At 37.2% G+C, this 19,231-nt stretch overlaps 1 protein-coding gene across 4 annotated transcripts in view; it reads left to right on the forward strand.

Moving 5' to 3' along the window:
* The window catches only part of COL19A1 (collagen type XIX alpha 1 chain), a 190,921-nt gene that overhangs the window by 53,197 nt on the left and 118,493 nt on the right, over positions 1–19,231 (forward strand). For 3 of the 4 annotated variants that reach the window (XM_017826692.1, XM_017826717.1, XM_017826702.1), the window contains exon 11: positions 17,757–17,801. The exons of the other annotated variant lie outside the window; for it this stretch is intronic. In XM_017826692.1, the coding sequence (XP_017682181.1) occupies positions 17,757–17,801 (45 nt within the window). The remainder of the gene's footprint in view (positions 1–17,756; positions 17,802–19,231) is intronic. 4 annotated transcript variants of the gene reach the window in all.

Raw genomic sequence — 19,231 nt, forward strand, 5'->3', positions numbered from 1 at the left:
GTATCCGTTCCAACCCAAGCCTTTATATGGCTCCATGATCCTCCTTTTATAATACACTTCTAGGTGTTTCAAATAGTGTAGCTTAAGGAGGTATACACTTTGAACCATAATTAGGATCAAGTAGTCAAGCCTTAAAAATGTGTTCTTAGTCATTTTCTGAGGATGGGGGGGGACATCCACCAACCACGAGATCTCTCTGTTCTCATTTACAGGGAGCTCATACTGTGCTTTTCTTTCTGAGCTTTTTGTAAACTTGAACAAGTTGGTTTTGATTTGCCTCTGTATAGTTGAGAATTTTCTTTTTCCTGCCCTTCACTCAACTCAAGTCTTTTCCTTCTCTTTGCTTCTGGGTCTGTAACGCCATGGCGATGAAGCTCCATATTGAATGTTTATTTATGTCCTAGGTGCTAGGTGATGAAGTCCTGTTCGGGTTATGGGTTTATTTTTTGCTGGCCTTTGATGACTTGACAGTCAACATGAACCTCTCAACTGTTTTGGCATATACATTTTAGGGGGTGGACCATCTCTGTATACTTGAAAAGTTTAACAGGAGAGTTCCCGCTTCTGAGACATAGGTTGCCACCCTGGGGAGTTGTTGACCTTATTGGTCTCTCCGAGTACCTGAAAGGAGGTTGTAGCAAAGGGTCCCAGGTAACAAGAGGAAATGGCCTCAAGTTCCACCAGGGAAGGTTTAGATTGGATACTAGGAAAAATTTCTTCATCAAAAAGGATTGTCAGGCATTGGAACATGCTGCCCAGGAAAACAGCTGAGTCACTATCCCTTGAAGTGTTCAAAAAATGTGGCATTTGGGTACATGGTTTAGTGGTGAAGATGTCAGTGTTAGGTTAAAGGTTGGACTTGATCCTAGAGGTCTTTTCCAACCTTAACAATTCTGTATCTTATGTGTTATGAATCCTGCTAGCCAAAAAGATCTTATGCCTCTGAGAATGTTCTGATGGCAGTAAGGCTCAAAGGACTCAAGCTACTGAAGGTGTTATTTGCTCTGTTCTTGGCCTTTCCATATTTGTCTATTTTTTTTTATTATGAAAATATTTTTTCTACTTTATTGGTGACTATGTTCTGAAAAATAAAATTGATGTAGGCAGAACTATAAATCACAACATTCAGAAGACTTACCAAATTAAACTGGTTTTGTCCATTCCCCTTTATCCAAACCTCCATAGTAATTGCTTTCTTATGATTCATAGTATACAATTCAGAGCAATGGAGATGATGCATCTATGTTTCCTAAACTATATTTTGTGAAATACTGTGACAACGTTCACTTTGAATACTTGACTTTCAAATGCCTTATTTTACAATCTGGATTATGAACAGACAACATAAAATATTAAATATATTGATTAAGCTTTTCAAAATAGCTGGTTTTGCACAGTGAATATCTCACTGAAGCAGTGAGATATTCGGTATGCTGTACCAAATGTATGAGTGCTATTGGTACTTTGAGTCATGAAAATGAGATTGGGTTTACATGAAACTATGCAGTAGGTATCTGTAAAAGGATTATTCCTTCTTTTTTTCAAATGCATGTATTTGTGATGATGATGGCCCAACAAAATGTACATGAACTCATATATTTTGTGAACTAGAAGATAACAGAAGTAGAGTAAATAATGCTGTTTGTGGTGGCCTTTTTTTCTCATTTAACTGTGTGCTATCATTATCTGTAACTTCAGTTTTCTCAAGTTCAATATCAGTGTGCTGTCTTCAGTTTTAACTGATTTTGAAACCCAACTCTATTATTTTATTCTTGATAAATTTGATTATCTTTTTGTTATAGGATTCTCTTTATATTTGGTACAGCTAAGGAAATTATTAGTAAAAGGCTTCCCAAAATGTGATATAGATTCCATTTGTGGTATGAATGCTGTATCAAAACAGTCTACTTTGTATTGCCTGGTGGGAAGAGCTCTCCTTTCCTGGTGGTGCCTGAGAAAATGAGTTTGAAATCTGCTGCATTATAAGATTATTTTTTAAGAATGAATTTAATTCAGAAGCTCAGTATAAAACGTCTTTGAAACATCCAGTGCTATCTTTTACAAGATAATTTAAAATATTTCTACATGAATTTAAAATTTTGGAAGCCCCCAAACAATATGCTACTGTAGTATCTGACTTCAAATTGCTTTCAGAGATGCTTTTAATACCCATCTCCATACCGAGTTACTCCGGGGTTGGGTCTTCAAGGCCAGCTATTTAATGAAATCCAGAACCTGAAACTTGTAAAATGTACATTTGAATTAAAATATGATTGTGAAGATCCTTGCGACCACTGACCTGCTTTCCCCATTGCTGCAGTTAGACCATGGGCACTCTGTCTAGAATTTTCCAAGACATATTTGACTTGGCAGAAGAGCCATGGATATATGACCTGTTATGCCAGTTCAGCATATGCTTCTGGAGCATTAATCACTCATGTAAATATGCAAATATGAGGAGACATTGGTGTTGAGCAGTCTTGGTAACACATGATAATACAATCTTTTCCTTGCAGCTGCCTTGAAAAACCTCTGGATTTGCCTTCCACATTTCATGTTCTGTAGAGGTCCTTGACAGGGGTCAGGATATTTCCAAGGTAGCTCATCAGTATCTTTAAGAAAACTTCCAAAAATGTGTTTGGAGCACTGGATAGGTACTGCTTAAAGCCATCATACTCAGTCTGTCTTTTATTCAGTGCCATCCAGTTTCTGAGCTCCTGTTATTGCTAATCAGTTATATTTTAAAATCTTTAGATAAGGTATGGACATATATTGTTCTAGTTATGCAACTTTTGAAAAATCTTTGTGCTGCTTTACTTTGGAGTCAAAAGAGTATAATCAGAAATATAGGAAAAGTATTTGACATTCGAAAGCTTTCCAAAATACTCCTGCTCTTACAGTTGTGAGCTGTAAGAATGTAAAGCCAAAAAAAAATTTTAATAGGAAATACAATGCAAATTTTTAAAAACCAGGTTTTTTATGGGTAAACAATGAAATAGATTAGCCTCAAAAAGAGAAAGACGGTGGTTTTCCAATTGGAATCTTTATTACCACCAAGTTTGAAACCTTGAGGTTGAGAATTGCTGGACATTGGAAATCAGGTGGTTGGACACCATCTATTTCAGTAACAAATTTGCTATGAGTTTTGTATTCTTTTTGTGTTTTCAGTAATATCTTTGTGTATAATTAATATACATCTGATTTAAAGAGATGGATGAATATGAAAATAGTAGGTCTCAGCAGATTTCTGATGTATAAATTTGCTTTCTAAAATACCGTACTGGGAAAATACACTTTAAACAACTATGTTTTCTAAAACTTGTTTCATCACTTCAGCATGTATAGTTCTTGCTTGCTTGCTCTCTCCTTAGCATTACAGGGAAGTGTTTTGAATAGCCTTTGATCATAAATTTGATTCCAGAGAGCTGTCTGCTGTGCTGACTTATTTTTGCCTTATTAGGTGATTTTTGCAGTTCACAACTCCAGGAACTGTTGAGCTCCTTGGTTTTTCAATTCCTAAAGTTAAATGACAGCAGTTCAGTTCAGTTCTTGATGGAAAGCTCCATGGAATCAAATTACCTTACGTGGCATTGCTTGAGTGTTATTTCCATTCTGGAGTGAATGGTGTTACTGACTGCTGTAGGTGAGCAGAGACTTGATTTAAGGAATCATTGTTTTTGAGGAAAAACAAATTATACTTCAGTCCCATCTGAGGAAAGAAATGGCATTGTCTTCTGTCCTCCTGTTGCTTCACTAAAAATCAGATTAGTATGTCTCCGTAGAACAAAAGTGCAAATGTATTTTGGAAGCCAGACATCAATTGTTTTATTGCTTGGCATGAAAGCCGTGGGCTCCTTCAGGCAAAGTGACACTGGTGAGATAAGAGTGGGAGTGGAAGGGTATATATACCCTCTGGTATTTGCATTGGAACGGTAATAACCAGTAGAATGTGGCTGGTCACGGGGGCCTGGAGTGCAGCAGCAGCCTTTGTGATGTGAGGTGTGGCCACGGCAATCATAGGTCACCATCCATTTTACAGGGGTCTGGGATGCTGGGAGCAAAACGGAGCATGGCATGCTGCCACACAGGGCAGGCTTTTGTTAGCATGTTATGTAATGTGGAAGTAAAATATAATGCAGATGTTAAATAATGCAGTCATTAAATGCAGCTCTTTGTTCCTTAATCAGAGATTCATGAATACTCTAGCTGTGAGCCTGCCCAGCTCTGGGATTCTTAACTATGTTTGAAAAGCCTCAGTTGGGACCTTACAGAGTTTGAAAGGGCAGGGGGAAGCTTGAGGATTCTTCTTCAATTGTTCATAGTTTATATTTATTGGAGCCTTTCTGGAAGGTTTCTGTGGTACATAGATTTTAGTTTTGTATGTTTTTTTCTCCTTCAGTTTTGAGAGTTAGAGACTGTATGTTTTGAAACTGATATTCTGAACTTTCCACATCTCATCAGAAAGCCGAGCTTTAAGAGAAATACTTGCTATTACAAGATTTAGCATTGTAAAAGCTGGCAGCAGTGCATTGCAGGAAATGGACTAATGGGGGAGGAAGGATCTTTCTTCCTGTACTGCCACATTGTACAACTTGTCTGACACATTTTGCTTAGTTTTTTTGTCTTCTTTTGAGGCATTAAGTATTGGACCTCACAGAATACTAGATTTTGGGCCTGATGAATCATTGATCTATATTAGGATAATTATGTGTAACTTATGTCATTGTACTTCATTTAAATTATATATAAGGGTATTTTCTCACTGGATAATAACTGCTATTACAAGTAGCACATTAGATTTCTTTTAAAAATTGTCAGTGTCATACAGTAGAAAATTCATACATAGTACAAATTATACAAAGTTTATAGATAATACTGTTGGCTGTGACTTGTGACCTTTTAACTCTCCTTTGCCCTTTTTTAATGGGTGAGTTGTATTATTAATATTTAAATTAATGCAGCTCAGATGTCCATTTTTAATGTCAATGACTACACTTCTTCCCCCAAAAAACCCTTAAAATTATAACATAGGTTTTATATTCCAAATTCCATGTAAATTGCTTTTTTAAATGCATAGATACTGAGTTGTTGGAAATAAAAACTGCATTTTAATACTATAGTAAAATCATTCATAGGTATTGCAAACTAGAATGTATTTTATTTTCTAATTCCCACTGCTAGCCAGTATTTATAAACACCTAAAATCCATACTGCATGTTTCAAGTCTGAACTGATTAAATCAATGTGACATGCTGAGGCTGGGCCAAGTCTTGTCTAATCAGCAGTCAGCACTGTTGCTCTGGCATGAGGCTCCCAAAAATAGAAACACAAGAAGTCAAACAAGTAAGTGGAAGGGCACTAAAAGAAAAAGTGCTGCTAATTCCACTGTTGACTTTCTGTCTAATGGATTCTTGTTCCCAGGCCACACTAAGTAAAGCAACTGGCGCGGGCTGTGTTCCTGCAGATGGCTCAGCAGTGACACACGTGGCCCAGCTGGTTGACAGGTGTTTGATTTGTGTTTAACAAGTACCTCTTACAAGCCAGATTTTTTTTCTTTTTACAGATACCAAGAAGCTAGTCAGCTGATGCTTTTCTTCAGAATTAACACTCCTTTCACTATTCTCCCTTTCTGTCGTGAATGACAGTTCTTCAATTTGTCCCATACAGATGAAGATAACATGACTTTAGTTTGTAATAAGAAAGACACTAAATAGGAAAAATTAATTCATAGTTTAATAGTTGTAACCTGTTACCTTTACACATGGAAGATACTATATTATGTATACGTATTGACAGTATTATCTCAGGAAATATTTATTTAGCTGTCCACTTTGCAGAATGAAAATTCACTTAAAAAATATGCACAGAAGGAGAATGCCAGACTTCTGAGGTGTTATACTCCTCAGAACTTCTACTGTTATACTCCATGTTAGTCTGTCTTCCTATAAGAAGGTCTTAAGACTTTCTTGTACAGTGTAGCACAAGCGTGAAGGAAAAGAAATTCCCTGTCGAGTGGAGCATACAGTATTGATAGAGGTGCACCAAAGGCCATGAGGGAAGAGCAAAGGTGGGAAACTATTTAGCAGACAAGAATTATGTACAATGTGTGCAGTGCTATTCCTTAATGAATTTTTGAAGCTTTTTTTGTAAGCTACTCGACAACACCCTGCATAACGGGAGAGGTTGTCTCAATCGGAGTTTGTGGGGGAGGTGGGTGGGAGTTGTGTTTTAATTAGTAGAAGATACTATGACCTTTGCAGCACTTGTTAGTCAGTGCCATGAGAGCAACTCTCCTGGGAAAGACAGCAATGAAAATAGTAGGGCATCAGGATGCTTTTACTAATGATTAATCTTTTTGATTAATGAGAACCTTAGCCAGTAGGATGTGTAATGTAAGAGTGGCTGTGGCGAGTTTGTCTTCCCCACCCCATTTCCCCATACTTTGACCTGAGAATTTTTATTTTCTGATATCGAATCCATGAGGTAAGACTTCAGGAACTGTTAACAGAAATGTCTGTCTCTTTGCAGGGACAGGGTTGTGATGCCAGTGTTGTCAAATAGCCAGAGGAAATACCACCCTGTAGAATACACTGTACTGGCAGTACTTTTGCTGAACCACAGAAGAATGAGAAAGGAATGCAGCTGGAGAAATGGGTGTCAGAGTAGTGTTGATTCTCTAAATAAACATTGGGCTTTAGTGAGAGGATGATTAAAACTCACACAAAGAGCCTTGTCCCTCAGATGAAGGAGTAGCTCCTTTCTGTCGTGCATCCCAGATGTGGTATACAGAGTAGGCTAATAAGCCTCAAAGAGGTTAAGAAAAGGCCTGAAAGGGAAAAGTACAACCCTACTGGGCTGAGATGTCAAGGTGCTCAGAATTTATAGAAATTGAAACTTATCTTCAGGGAGTAGTTCCAGGGCTCCTATGCTGACAGGAGATCCACTGATCCCAGATTCTCAAGTGAGTCTAGGTGGTCAGTATATCCTCTTAATCTGTCTCCAAAATAAATGTCAAAGGGGACCATTCTTGAAGTGAGGAGATACATTTCTTGGGAAAGTCTTAAACATCCATGTGTAAATGGATACATGGAAACTGTATCTTTAACTGCTTTATTTATCAGTAGCTGATAAATTTGCAGCTACACAAACACATCAACAACATGGTATTTCAGAAAAAGTACTGATATGAGTTAGTTCCTAGATTAGAAATTCAAGTCTATGTGCAGTCTGATTCACCTTAAATGCTTGTGTTTTTCTACTGCTTTTTTCTTTTGCATTTCATATCTGTGTGGTTAGATATTATATAGTTAACAGTATTTCATAGTCTGTGGGGCAGATATTATTTTAGTGTAAACTCACATTTGTACCAGCTGAGAACCTGCCTCCTGAACCTTCAGTCTATGGAAATGGATAGTGATGATGATAATAATAATAATGGTTCTCTAGTAAAGAATAGCCTCTGAAATCTAAGGGTTTGACCAATGCTGTTTACGTTCCTAATATAAACTTGGGGTTCCAAGTGTTATGATGAGTATAATGGTCATAATATATTGTATTATTTTTTAAAGATCTTAGCAATAAATTCATATTGAATAATGCTTTTTAACATATATTTAACATTATTGCATTTCAAATATTGTTTGAGCAAGGCCAATTAGTTTAATTTCCAATTCCGTTGAAACTTTAATAGGATTTAGGTTTGCTTTAACACCATGTTATGGCTGGATTAGCAATAAATCAATACATGATGTGTAAGTTTGGTCATTTTCCTTTTGACATATTTAATGTAAGGGAAAAAACATAGTTGTAATGAACTATCAGTTGTCTGTGACCATAAGATCAAATTTTTTTCTACTGTCCTGCTTCAGATGATAGAAATATCCAACTGGCTAGACTTAATTTTCTAAACTGTTCATCTAGAAAACATTATGAATCTTTCAACCAGAAGCCTATTTGCCTATTCTCAGTACTCTACAAGAAGTGTACTCATAGATTTTGTTTGCATTTTCTTTATGCTCTGCATCTGATGTTGTAGGTCAACTGAACTGGATTGTTATCGAGCCCATGTCCAATTTGTGTCTGCACTGCATTTTTGAGTTGTCACCTCTCCAAGGACATGCAGTAGTAGTGAATAGCTCTTGCATTTGCCAAACACAGAAGGAAGACTTACTGATAGCAGAGGCTCTGCTTCTGCTGATAATTTTTTGATGGCATAGAAACCAGTCCTTGACACAAAGACTTCAGTCAGTTTATTTTCAAAGAAAAAGTGGGAGGGAGGGGAAAGGCAGTATATCGGCCTGTAGTTATGCATGAAAATAAATGGAGTGATCCTTTCATCTCCAGTTTTTCAGAACAACTTCTCTGACTTCTTATGTTGGGTGAAGATAATTTGTGGGAGGAAAATATAGGAACAAAGTCTTGACTTATGTACTTTATTTGTGAAATATATGTGCTTTATATATTTGAATATAAAAACTATGTGAGTTGCATGTTTCTAAGACTTGCTAATAGCAAAAATGGGAAACAATGCCAACTAAAGAGAGTGCAATCTGGAGTAAGGAGCCCTGTGGCCGTGTTCTTTGATGTCCTGAGCTGCCTCTGGCCACTGATTCATTAGTTTGCATGCAAAGCACCAAAACATAGATTTTTCAAGTGTCATTTAATTTGGGTGTACTTAACATCTCATTGCCTGAACGGATAGGCAAGTCAGTCTTGTCCCAAAGATGGGTAATGGGAAGGGATGGGAATGAGGAAAGATTGATGCTTCCTGAACTCAGTCTATGTTATAATATGCAAATGAGTTCAGTAGGGTAACAGTCATTTGCCTTTCTCTTGAGCAGCTACTTAAAAAAGCCACAGAAACCCTGATCACTAGGACATGAGTCCTCTGACCAGCCTACCTTGATCCTCTTGGCCAAACTATGGTGTATCTGCTCTGCTGGGGCTGCTGTGGAAGCAGCAAAGGACAGAGCAAAGGAAACAAACTACTTACCTATCACAAGCACTTCTTCATCAGGTTATTTTAAAGGAGGATCTTATTCTTACTCACATGGATCAAGTTTCTATCAAGGATAGCACTGAGCAAGTACTCAGCAAGTGCTGATAGTTCAGCAGTAACCAAGAGGGAATGAATCGATGGGTAGATGCAGTGAAACCAAAATGTGATATTGTTTAGCAGAAACTTTCTGACATGACTAATCCAGGAAATTCATGAATCGAGTTTTAATAATCTGATTATATTTTTATGTAACTCATATTCTATCAGATGATCCTAACCATTAACAGGAGCCTGTTTAAAAAAAACCAAGGAAGTATTCCAGTAGGCTAAGGAAGGTGTCATCTAATGGACTATAATTGGTGTGGGATTTTTATTTGTTAAAGGCAAAGCTCTGACCCTGCTGATGGCTCTGGAGTAGCTTGGTACGTGCTCCACAGGGGAGGATGCTGCTTGAGCCCTCTGACAGTACATTGTTGAACATTCCGCTCCATTTCTGCAATGCTAAAAATAGTTGTCCTCATTTTAAAACACCGGCCTATTAGATTATTCCAAGGGTCTGGCATACTTAGGCTAATGGAGGGCACATATCCATAAATTATCAAAACAGTAAGTAGTGTTTGACCATGCTGATTTTACTTCTATTAAGACAAGTTTCCTTGCTAGTAACCCTGGAGTACCAAGCCTATTCTGTAAATCAAGCTCCTGGCAGTGCCCTAGTAAATTTAAAAATAAAAGGAGAAATGTTTGGTTTTCATATTGAGAATAGAGAAGCATTTCACTGCTTCTTGGTGGCTTTGTTTTTTTAATTTTGAAGAATCATGTCTGAAAAATGCTTAAAGTATTTTACAGTAATTGTTTCTCTTTCCCAGCCTTGAAAAGCATTTCATGAAGTTCCAGCATGTTTGCCTTTATAAATCTTTTTAATACTTAAAATAATCCAAATAGCAAAAAATGCATTCCAAATGATTGAAACAAGTTTCTTTCAAGTCTTATTTATGTTTTCTTGGGTTGTTTTTTGTTTGGTTGGGTTTTTTTCTGTGATTAGATAACGTGATTCCTAATTAATTTTTGGCACCATATTGTTTAGCAGTACAAGTAACCAATGCTCTTGATAAAGTTTGTGTACTTGTATGTTAAGATAGCCTCTCCTTTTATCTTTTAAAAATCTTTTTAATGTGGAAATCTTTTATTTGGGCAGGCCTATGGATTTTTTTGATTTTTAGCTTTTTGTAGATTTTAGAAGTAGCTATATTATATCCCTTCCTCTTAGCACAGTAGTTTACACATTTACCCAACCCTGTTTCCCCATTCCATGTCAGTTCCTCTAAATTCCATTAGCCTGTTTAGCCTTCCCTCAAGGTAGGCCTTCATTCTGTTTAAGAACATTTGCACCCTAGCTTGAACAACAAGATACCACGCGGGCACAGCGACCTTCAAGCCCAGAACTTTGGAGGAACTCCAAGGACTGGACATGCTGCGAGGAAGACGAAGATGGGGAATAGGGGGTCCCAGAGCCCCCTGGCTCAATTTCCAGAGGGGTGTGCCAAGGGGAGGATCTGGGGGGCAGATAAATCTGGGATTGGTTGGGATAATATCTTAAATTGTGGAACCCCGTGGACACAGCAGGTGCGTCATATGTATTCCTGTGGGCCTCAGGCCTGAAATTAAAGGACCTACTCTCTTTATCTTATCTCCTACACTAATTTGGCCTGGAATCTCTTTTTCTGCGGTCTCTTAAGGCAACAGGGGGAATAGCTAAATATCGAAGTCAAGGTATAAAAGTTAATGAAAATGAGTTCTAAGAAGGTTGTTAAGTACACACATACAAAACATCTTACTCTACCTTCAAAACCTTTAGGTGTAAACTGAGTCTCTAATTTTATGGGGTGTTGCCGTGCAATTACAACCTGCAAAATCAATAAATGATAAATATATTAAGGACCATGATTGCAAATACACTGCATATTTCCAAAATAATTAAAGCAACCACAGCATCAATCATTTTTGTATTTTTGCATTGTTGTGTTGAAGGAATGATTTATGAAACAGTGATTAAACAATGCAAAAGAAAACACCTATGGCTTTTCTCCACAGAAAAACCCTGTGAATGTGTTTCAGGTTTTTTTCTAGTTTACAGTCATCCAATACAGTGGGAAATATGAAATATTATTATCTGGTAACAGACTATGAAGAATTTTTCACAATCCGTGCTGTAAATCTGGAGAAAATGAAGGGCTAAGGATTACTTTTAATGATTGATTAGAATTTTTCCCCAGCATGCTCTCATGTATTGTTACAGAGGGGAGCTGGAAGAAAGATGTTGGAAACTGTGCCATGAGTGGAGTTAGAAAAATGCTATTTTAACAAGCTTCTTTAAGCTGTATTTTAATTGTTGTATGTCATGAGGGCTTTGTATTTATTTACTTAATTATTTATATAATTTTGATGAGCAATTTTTGTTTTATGGCACTTTTTTTTTTTTTAAGAGAGACTGGAATTTTTCCTTTGTCTGTGTTCTTTTTGCATCTGAGAGGCATTTATCTCCTTCTTGGCTTGGAATCAAATTTTTTTCAAAATTTTCTTTTGTTGCTGATTTCTGGCTTGGACAGAAAACTCAGTTGGGTGGTGTGCAAGTTACTAGGGCAAACTTCTGTCAAGGACATAAGATCCATGAATGGAATGGAGAAAGCATTTCATTTTAGATTCTTTTAATAAGTCTTCTTAAGCTCCCATTTGAAATCGTATGAGCACAGATGAATCCTGACAGAATTAATTCAGTAACTGTAGTTTTATTATGAAAATAATTAATGTACTTCATGGTGGCATATTTCATGAATCTTTAAATGGAGGGTGGCTCTTAGCTTTGAGTGTCAGAACTGGGTTCTCACTAGGCCTGTAATTGTTTAACATGCTTTGCTAAGAAGGAATGGAAAAGAAAACTGCTGCAGTATTTTATATTTTAATTCTAGATGAGATACTACTAGGTTTTTAACTATACCTTTTCCTTGCAAGGCCATGTATTAAATGCAGAATTGAATTACCTGTAGCTCTCAACTCAGAGCTGTTGATTATTTTTTTTTTTGTTCAAATACTCCTTATTCAGATACTGAATATGAAGTTTACTATGTTTCTCAGCTTGAATAGTAACCTTTTAGAAACATTTTTTATTAACAAGGTGATTGGTTTTACTTATATGCAGTTTCTGAGCATAAACTTTTAAGCATCTGGTTTCCTGAATGGAATTTACAAACTCAAGTTAGATTCTTAATTTTCATTGGCAGTGCAAGGAGAAAGTCATTTGCGAGCCAGGGGATGACAGTCAACTGTACAGATGACTTACTTTGCTCTTTTAAAAGACACAGTAATTTAACAGCATATACAGAATGTTCCCTTAGTAAGTAGGACAAACTTGTCTGATTGCAGAGGATCAGGGTTTGAATTTCTTCCTCCTGAGTAGGCTGGGCACTCCTCTAGAGATGGGGAAAAGATCTGAAAAACCCCTTTGAGCAGAGCTAGAAGCCAGCAGTCAGCTTTGTATGTACAGCTTCCTGTGGGACCCAACTGTGGATCCGTGTGCACTCAAGCCTCTGATAGGTATTAGGGAGAGAGTGGAAGCTGTGGTACACTTGTTGGGATTTTAGTTACTTGGTTAGTATGAGAGTGTCTTCTGGAGTATTTTTTTTCTGAATCAGAGACTGAAATAAAACTTAAGAAAGCTTGTCATGTGATCCAAATTCTCTCTTTTGTTGTTGTTGTTGTTGTTGTCCATTTGTCTGAAGCAACCTACAGCTGTATCTGCTGCAGAATTAGATAACCTGTAATTTTTTAGTGGCCTAACATTTTGAAAGTGAAAAGTATTCTAATGAAATACAAGTTAACAAACATAAATAACCCTAGAAATAAATTCAGCTGTACCGTAGAAAAGGAATGAGAAGCAATGCATGTCCAGATGCCTTTTTCCCTTAATTTAGCCCAGTTGTGAGTTGGGTTTGTAAAATGATGACTGTGTACATATTTGAGATGAGAGATGGCACTCCTTCTTCCACTCTTCCATTTTAATCTTTTTACTCCTTTCCAGAGGTGGAATATTGTAAGAAGGCCAGAACTTGCAAAAAGAGACATCTGTATTATAGATCTTGCTGATAATATTTGTTAAAGTTGCCTCTTTTCATGGTCAGATTTTGTTTTCTGTTGATTGCAGCTGTTTTTAACAGCAGTTATTTGGAATGAAATCTAAATGTCTGTCCAGCTAATTCCTTTTAGAAAATTATAGAGGAAATAGTTCTGCTGCTTCAACAAGTTAAGAGACTACACAAAACCCCCCATTATTTTGTTATTATTAAAATTTCTAGAAAGTGTTCTGCAGCATGACCTGGACGCAATTTGTGTGTCTTTAGGGCATGTAGTTCCTGTAATATTGCACAAAGGAAAGGAAGGAACTTATTTTCTGCAGATGAGGTAGCCAGCATTTTGTTCAGAAACAGGCTTAAAACAGTCTATCAATTTATACATTCAAAGCCAGGATCTCATTGACTTGTACTGCAGGCATATTTAAAATACTGAAAATCAGACCAGCAATCCTGCAGTATCAAGATGAGCAATCAGTGATTGTCCATGAAAAAACTTGTGTGAAATGTTTTGCCTAATTTAATGAGAATTTTACCATAGAAAGGAGAACTTAAATCAGTTTTATTTTTCAACTTTCACATTTTTATTTCTGCAGCGTTTGAATTCTTTGAAGTAAATTACCAGTGGCTAATATTGTTGTATTTTTTATGCTGTCAAGTGGAAATTACCTAAACTTCTTTATCTATGCTTTGTATTTCTTATTTTCTCTAGTTGGTAATATTTTTTTTTCTAAACTCAAATATGTGCAAAGAAATCTGGAATGTATTTCTGAAACATAAGGAATTAGTTAATCACTAACACTGACACAGGCAGAGAACTGACTGGTTGAGCAGCAGCATTGCTGAAAATGATGTGGAGGTAGACATGAGACTGAATTATGAGCTAACAAGTGTTCTCCAGTTGGAATAAAGTAAACCACATACAGGCCTATGTTAGTAAAACTGCAGCTAGCAGGTGCTTGGTGGTGCTGCATCTGATGTGCTGGGTCCGGTCTGGGACCTTCTCCACTCTCATTTCTACAGGAGAGGTGGAGAAACCAGAGAGGGTTCAACAAGGAATTAATTTATGTTCAGGGGCCTAGAAAAAAAGACATTTGAGGAGAGTTTCAAGGAGAGAAGTTTGTTGAGTCTGGCATAGAGGAAGCCAAGGAGTGATTGAAACTGTCCTGCAAACCTTAGGAGCCCAGCTGGTTAATCTTCAAGGACAGCTTCCTAAAACCCCAAGAACTGTTCATGCTGTTATGCGGAGAGTTGAGTGAGAGTATGGCAGAAGGCCAGCATGGATAAACAAGATGCTTCTGACTGACCTCAGACACAAAAACAAAGTAAACCATGGAAGCAGGGGTGAGCTACTCAGTAGGAACATAGAAACATTGCCAGAGCATGTGGTGATGGAGTTAGGAAACCAGAAACTCATCTGGAATTAGAACTATTGAGAGAGTTTAAGGGCAGCATGAAGGGCTTCTGTTAAGTGCATCCATGGCAAAAACAAGGGTGAAGAAAATGTTGACTTCTTGCTTAATAAGGGACATGAAAAAGGCTAAGAGTACCCAATTCTTTTTTTTTTACCTTGTTTTTTCCCTAATAAAGCTTGCCCTCAGGCCTTCCAGGTTAGTTAAGCCTCCTAGCAGAGAGTGTGATAATGAACCATTGCCCACTGAAGTGGAAGGGAGTGTTAAGGAGCACTTCAGCTACATGGACATTTTCAAGATACTAACCAGTATGCATCCAGGGGTGCTGGGGGAGCTGGCTGTCACTGAAGGGCTGTCATTATCAAAAAATAATGATGGCTAGGGGAGGTCACTGATGACTGGAAACAAGCAAACATCACATTCATCTTCAAGAAGGGTCCAGAGAACTGCAGGCCAGTCACCCTCACCCCTGTCCTTGTAAAAATTATGTAGCAAATCCTGGAAGGCATTTCTAAAGACGTGAAGAACTAGACGGTGACTGTGAACAGCCTGTGTGTATTTACCAAGGACAAATCATGCTGACCAACCTGATTACCTACTGTCATAAAATGACCATCACTGTGGATTAGGGGAGAGCAGTGGATGTTGTATACCTTGATTTCAGCCAGGCTTTTGGCACAGTCTCCAGATGTATAATTATACTAGAATCTGTGAGGTTCTGACTGGATAAATGGACAACAGGGTGGATGGAAGATTGGTTTGATTGTTGGTGTCAAAGGTAGAATAACTGCTCTGCAGTCCAACTGCAACTTAGTATCTAGTGTCATACTTCATGGGGTGATACCGGGGACAATATTTTTTAACATCTTTATTAATAACCTGGATGATGGGAGTCTCAGCAAGTTCATGGATGTTATCAAATGTGAGTGCACTGGAAGGTAGGGCAAGAACGATATTCAGTGTGACCTCAACATGCTGGAGAAATGAGGTAATGCAGAACTCAATAAGTTAAGCAAAGGCAAATGCAAGGTCCTGCCTCTGAGAAGGAGTAGCCTCATGCAGTAGTACAAGTCGGGTTAGGTGCCAAATTTATAGAAAGCAGCTGTACAGAAAAAGAGTTGGGAGTCCTGCTGGATGCCCTTGTTTTGGTTAAGGCCAAAGGCATCTTGGGCTGCGTTAGCAAGTGCATGGCCAGCAGATCGGGAGGACTGATTGGTGCTTATGAGACCACATCTGGAGTTCTGTGTCCAATTTGGAGCTTCCCAGGAGAGGGTAAACAGCACCTCATTAGGGTGAGTCAAGTGGAGGCCCATCAAGATGGCCAAGGGCTTGGAGCCCATGATGTACAAGGGCAGGCTGAGCGAGGTGGGCTTGTTCAACTTTGAGATGTTTTGAAAAGTGGGAGAGTGGGGTGTGATGTGCAGACTAATTGCTCTCTGTAACTACTGGTAGGATGTGGAGAAGCCAGAGCCAGACTAGGCCAGGTACACAGTGAAAGAATGAGTGGCATTGAACACAAGCTACAGTCAGAGAAACTTTGACTCTATCTAAGAATAATTTTTATATAATGAACTTGGGATTGAGTAAATACAGGATATATGCAGTCTCACAAATGGGAAAGCTAAATGAAGAAAACATTCTAGGAATTTGGCAAAAGCGAGTAAGTGTTAGCTGTGTTATATGTCCAACAGCTGGAGAAGAATGGGAATCACAGAATTATCCAGGTTGGAAGGGACTTTGAAAGAACATCTGGTCCAACCTTTCAAAAGAAAAGGAAACTAGAAGAACAGAAGTTGTATATATTTGAAAATTATTTCAGTTATTAGACTCTCATTTTTCGGTGAGGACATGTGGAAGTTTATTTCACTAAATACCATTTTGCATGCTTGGTCTCAGGAATGCTTCTAAAATTGATTTTATGAGCCATTTACGCCAAAAGAAACAAACAAAAAGCAGCCACTACAGGTAGTTGATGAAAGGTCCAGAACTATTTGATAATCTATACATCTGCACACCTCCAAAGCTTTGAATTTAATTCCCCTATGTTTAGTACATGATGCTATATCAGTTGAAAGATTTGACAAACTGCTGCTAGAAATTTTGCAAGCTGTTCCCGTTAAATTCACTTAAACCTCAGACTTCTATTTAAGGAAATTACACTCTCTGAAGGGTGAAAGAATGTTTAGACATTGCTCTTTCTAATTTTTGAAAGGAATTTTAAAAAACATCATTAGCTTTTACTTTGGAAATTTTCCACTCTTTTCATCTATAGACCTGTAAAAACCATTTATGTTGTACTGAGGCAATGAGACTGAATTCTAAGGAACGGCAAAGCCATGAAAACCATGTACTGCTAGGTGATTTGAGGGAGAAAGATTGTTTGGATTTTTTTAATTAGGTAGTTTTTGTGCTGCCCATATATAATTTTGCTTGTCTGTTTTCTGTACGTCTCACAAAATATGCAAGTATATATTAATAAAAACCTAAAGTATGTGTTATTCTTGTATAATATAGACAGACAGCAGATTATTTGATGAAGACATTAACATAGTAAGATTCTACATTATGATTCTTTTCTGAGCTGAAAGTTAGGAAATTGGAGTTGGACGGAGCATTACAACAGGTCTTTTTATTGAAATATTATCAAACAAAGAACTCAACCTGCTGAAATAAGCTAAACTTGAATTAATATTTTAAAACTCACTCCTTCTGTGGGTTTTTTGGGGGATTTTGTTTGTTTTGGTTTTAATATATGGGTAGTTGGATATGGTTTTCCAAGGGAAAGAAGATAGTTTTCTTTTCATAAATTGTATCTTTATATTGATCTGGGTTGGAGGCCTTCACAGCTGACTAGTTATATTTAAAAATTAAAATTAAGACATTAATAGGAATAAATGTATTAAAATTGGTTCTGCAGAAGAACAGAAGGACTATAGTGCGCAGGTTTAGAATCAGTTAATAGTTCAGAATTTTTAAATCTGACAAGATCCCTTAGGCTAAGTGGAAAAATCAATGACTGCTCTTAATTGACAAAACTATGAAAAGCCATGTCATTTTTTTGTAGAGGTTTCACACCTTTTTGAATGAGAAACAACCAGCATCCAAATTATTTCTTTTATCTTGTAGTAAATGTTCAGTGCAATAAAGTTATTTTAAAGAATACAACTAATTCAACAATGTTTATGTTTGAGAATTGTATTTTATCCTTCTGTGTTCCAGGGTGAACGTGGCTTTGCAGGTAGCAAAGGCGAAGAAGGTGAAAAGGTAAATTATTCTGTCCATATTTTTCATTTATTTTTTTGGTTTGACAATTTGATATATGGCCAGCCAAGTAGAGCTTTGTGCTGAAGATCTTCCCTAACTCTTTAATTAATAAAATTCTTATTTTTTCCTATGTAATTGCTTCAGAACAAGGAGTTTTTATGTGTGTTACTGAGTGCCATCAGTGGTTCTTTTAGAATTTTTTTTCCCCTAAGAGAAGATTTACTGTTGAAGCCCAACAGAACAATAGCCACTGGACTTCAATAGTGTTTGCTGCTATGTTATTATTATGGCAACTACTAGTAAATGTCTGTTTATATAGTATGAAATGTATGATGAGATGATGTGTAGGTATTTATAGTACTTAATTATTGCTTTTTCTACATTACAATTACTTTTATGGGAACTTATTATGTTGATTGTAAGTACTAAATATTCTACATACTTTTTTCCTAAGAACCTAAATTTACTGTAATAGCAAAATATGACATTTGCTACAGTGTAAATGACTGCTAATTTAAAAATTAGTTTTGATTTACATAGTTCTGTGTACCTACACAGTAATCAGTATGAGTTCTGTCTCCTGTANTGACTTGGAGCAAATTGACTTGGCTGCCAAGGCCTGAGCCGAATGCAGGTCCATTTACCTCTAACAGTTCAGTCCCTTTTCTTGATGGACTGGTGTGTTGACCTGAGGACAGTCTTAATCTCCTGACAGCCATAAAATGTTTCTGAGACTAAATTCCAGGATAAGCCTTTCCTTGTTCTTTGCCAGTGAGTATCAGAAATGGAGCTTGAAGTAATTTATCTGAATTGCATATTTTCTGCAGTGGCCAGAAATAGTTCAACAGCTTATGTATTAAAATGGGAGTTAAACTGGCATTGTACAAGGCTGTCGTGGCTCACAGAATGCCAGCATCGGGTGGCTCTCGATGATGTAACCTAATCTTCTTGTGTGACTTCAGAAAAGTAGGTCTGCACAGGTCATCAAAGGCAAGTAAGCCTGTGTTGAGGGACAAGTGGAAGGAGTTTGCCTAACAGGAATTAAAGTAACAGTGGTGATAGTTCACGGTTGTAACTTCAGTTCTTAACCAGGTTAGCCTGGGTACTGCTTTTTCACTGGTTTTGGCTGATTTGGATTAGGCAACCTCAAATATGAGTCGTTTCTTGGGTCATAGATAGTTTCTTTGTGCTTCAGCCCATTGTCTGAAAAAGGTGAAGAAAAGCATTTCTGCTGAATTTATATATCATAAAGATGAAGAATGAGAGAGACTGCTATTCTGGCAATATTCAGACTGATGAAAATAGAGAGTAGGTGACAGCTTCTGAATTTAAAGAAGTGTAATATATTTGTGATTTAGGGTGCTTTGGACATCAATATATTCATTCACCCACCATACCTCTTCATAAGTGTCAGACATCTTTCCAATGTT

The sequence above is a fragment of the Lepidothrix coronata genome, unplaced genomic scaffold (genome assembly GCF_001604755.1).
Source record: "Lepidothrix coronata isolate B3197 unplaced genomic scaffold, Lepidothrix_coronata-1.0 Scaffold4, whole genome shotgun sequence".
Taxonomy (NCBI): Eukaryota; Metazoa; Chordata; class Aves; order Passeriformes; family Pipridae; genus Lepidothrix; species Lepidothrix coronata.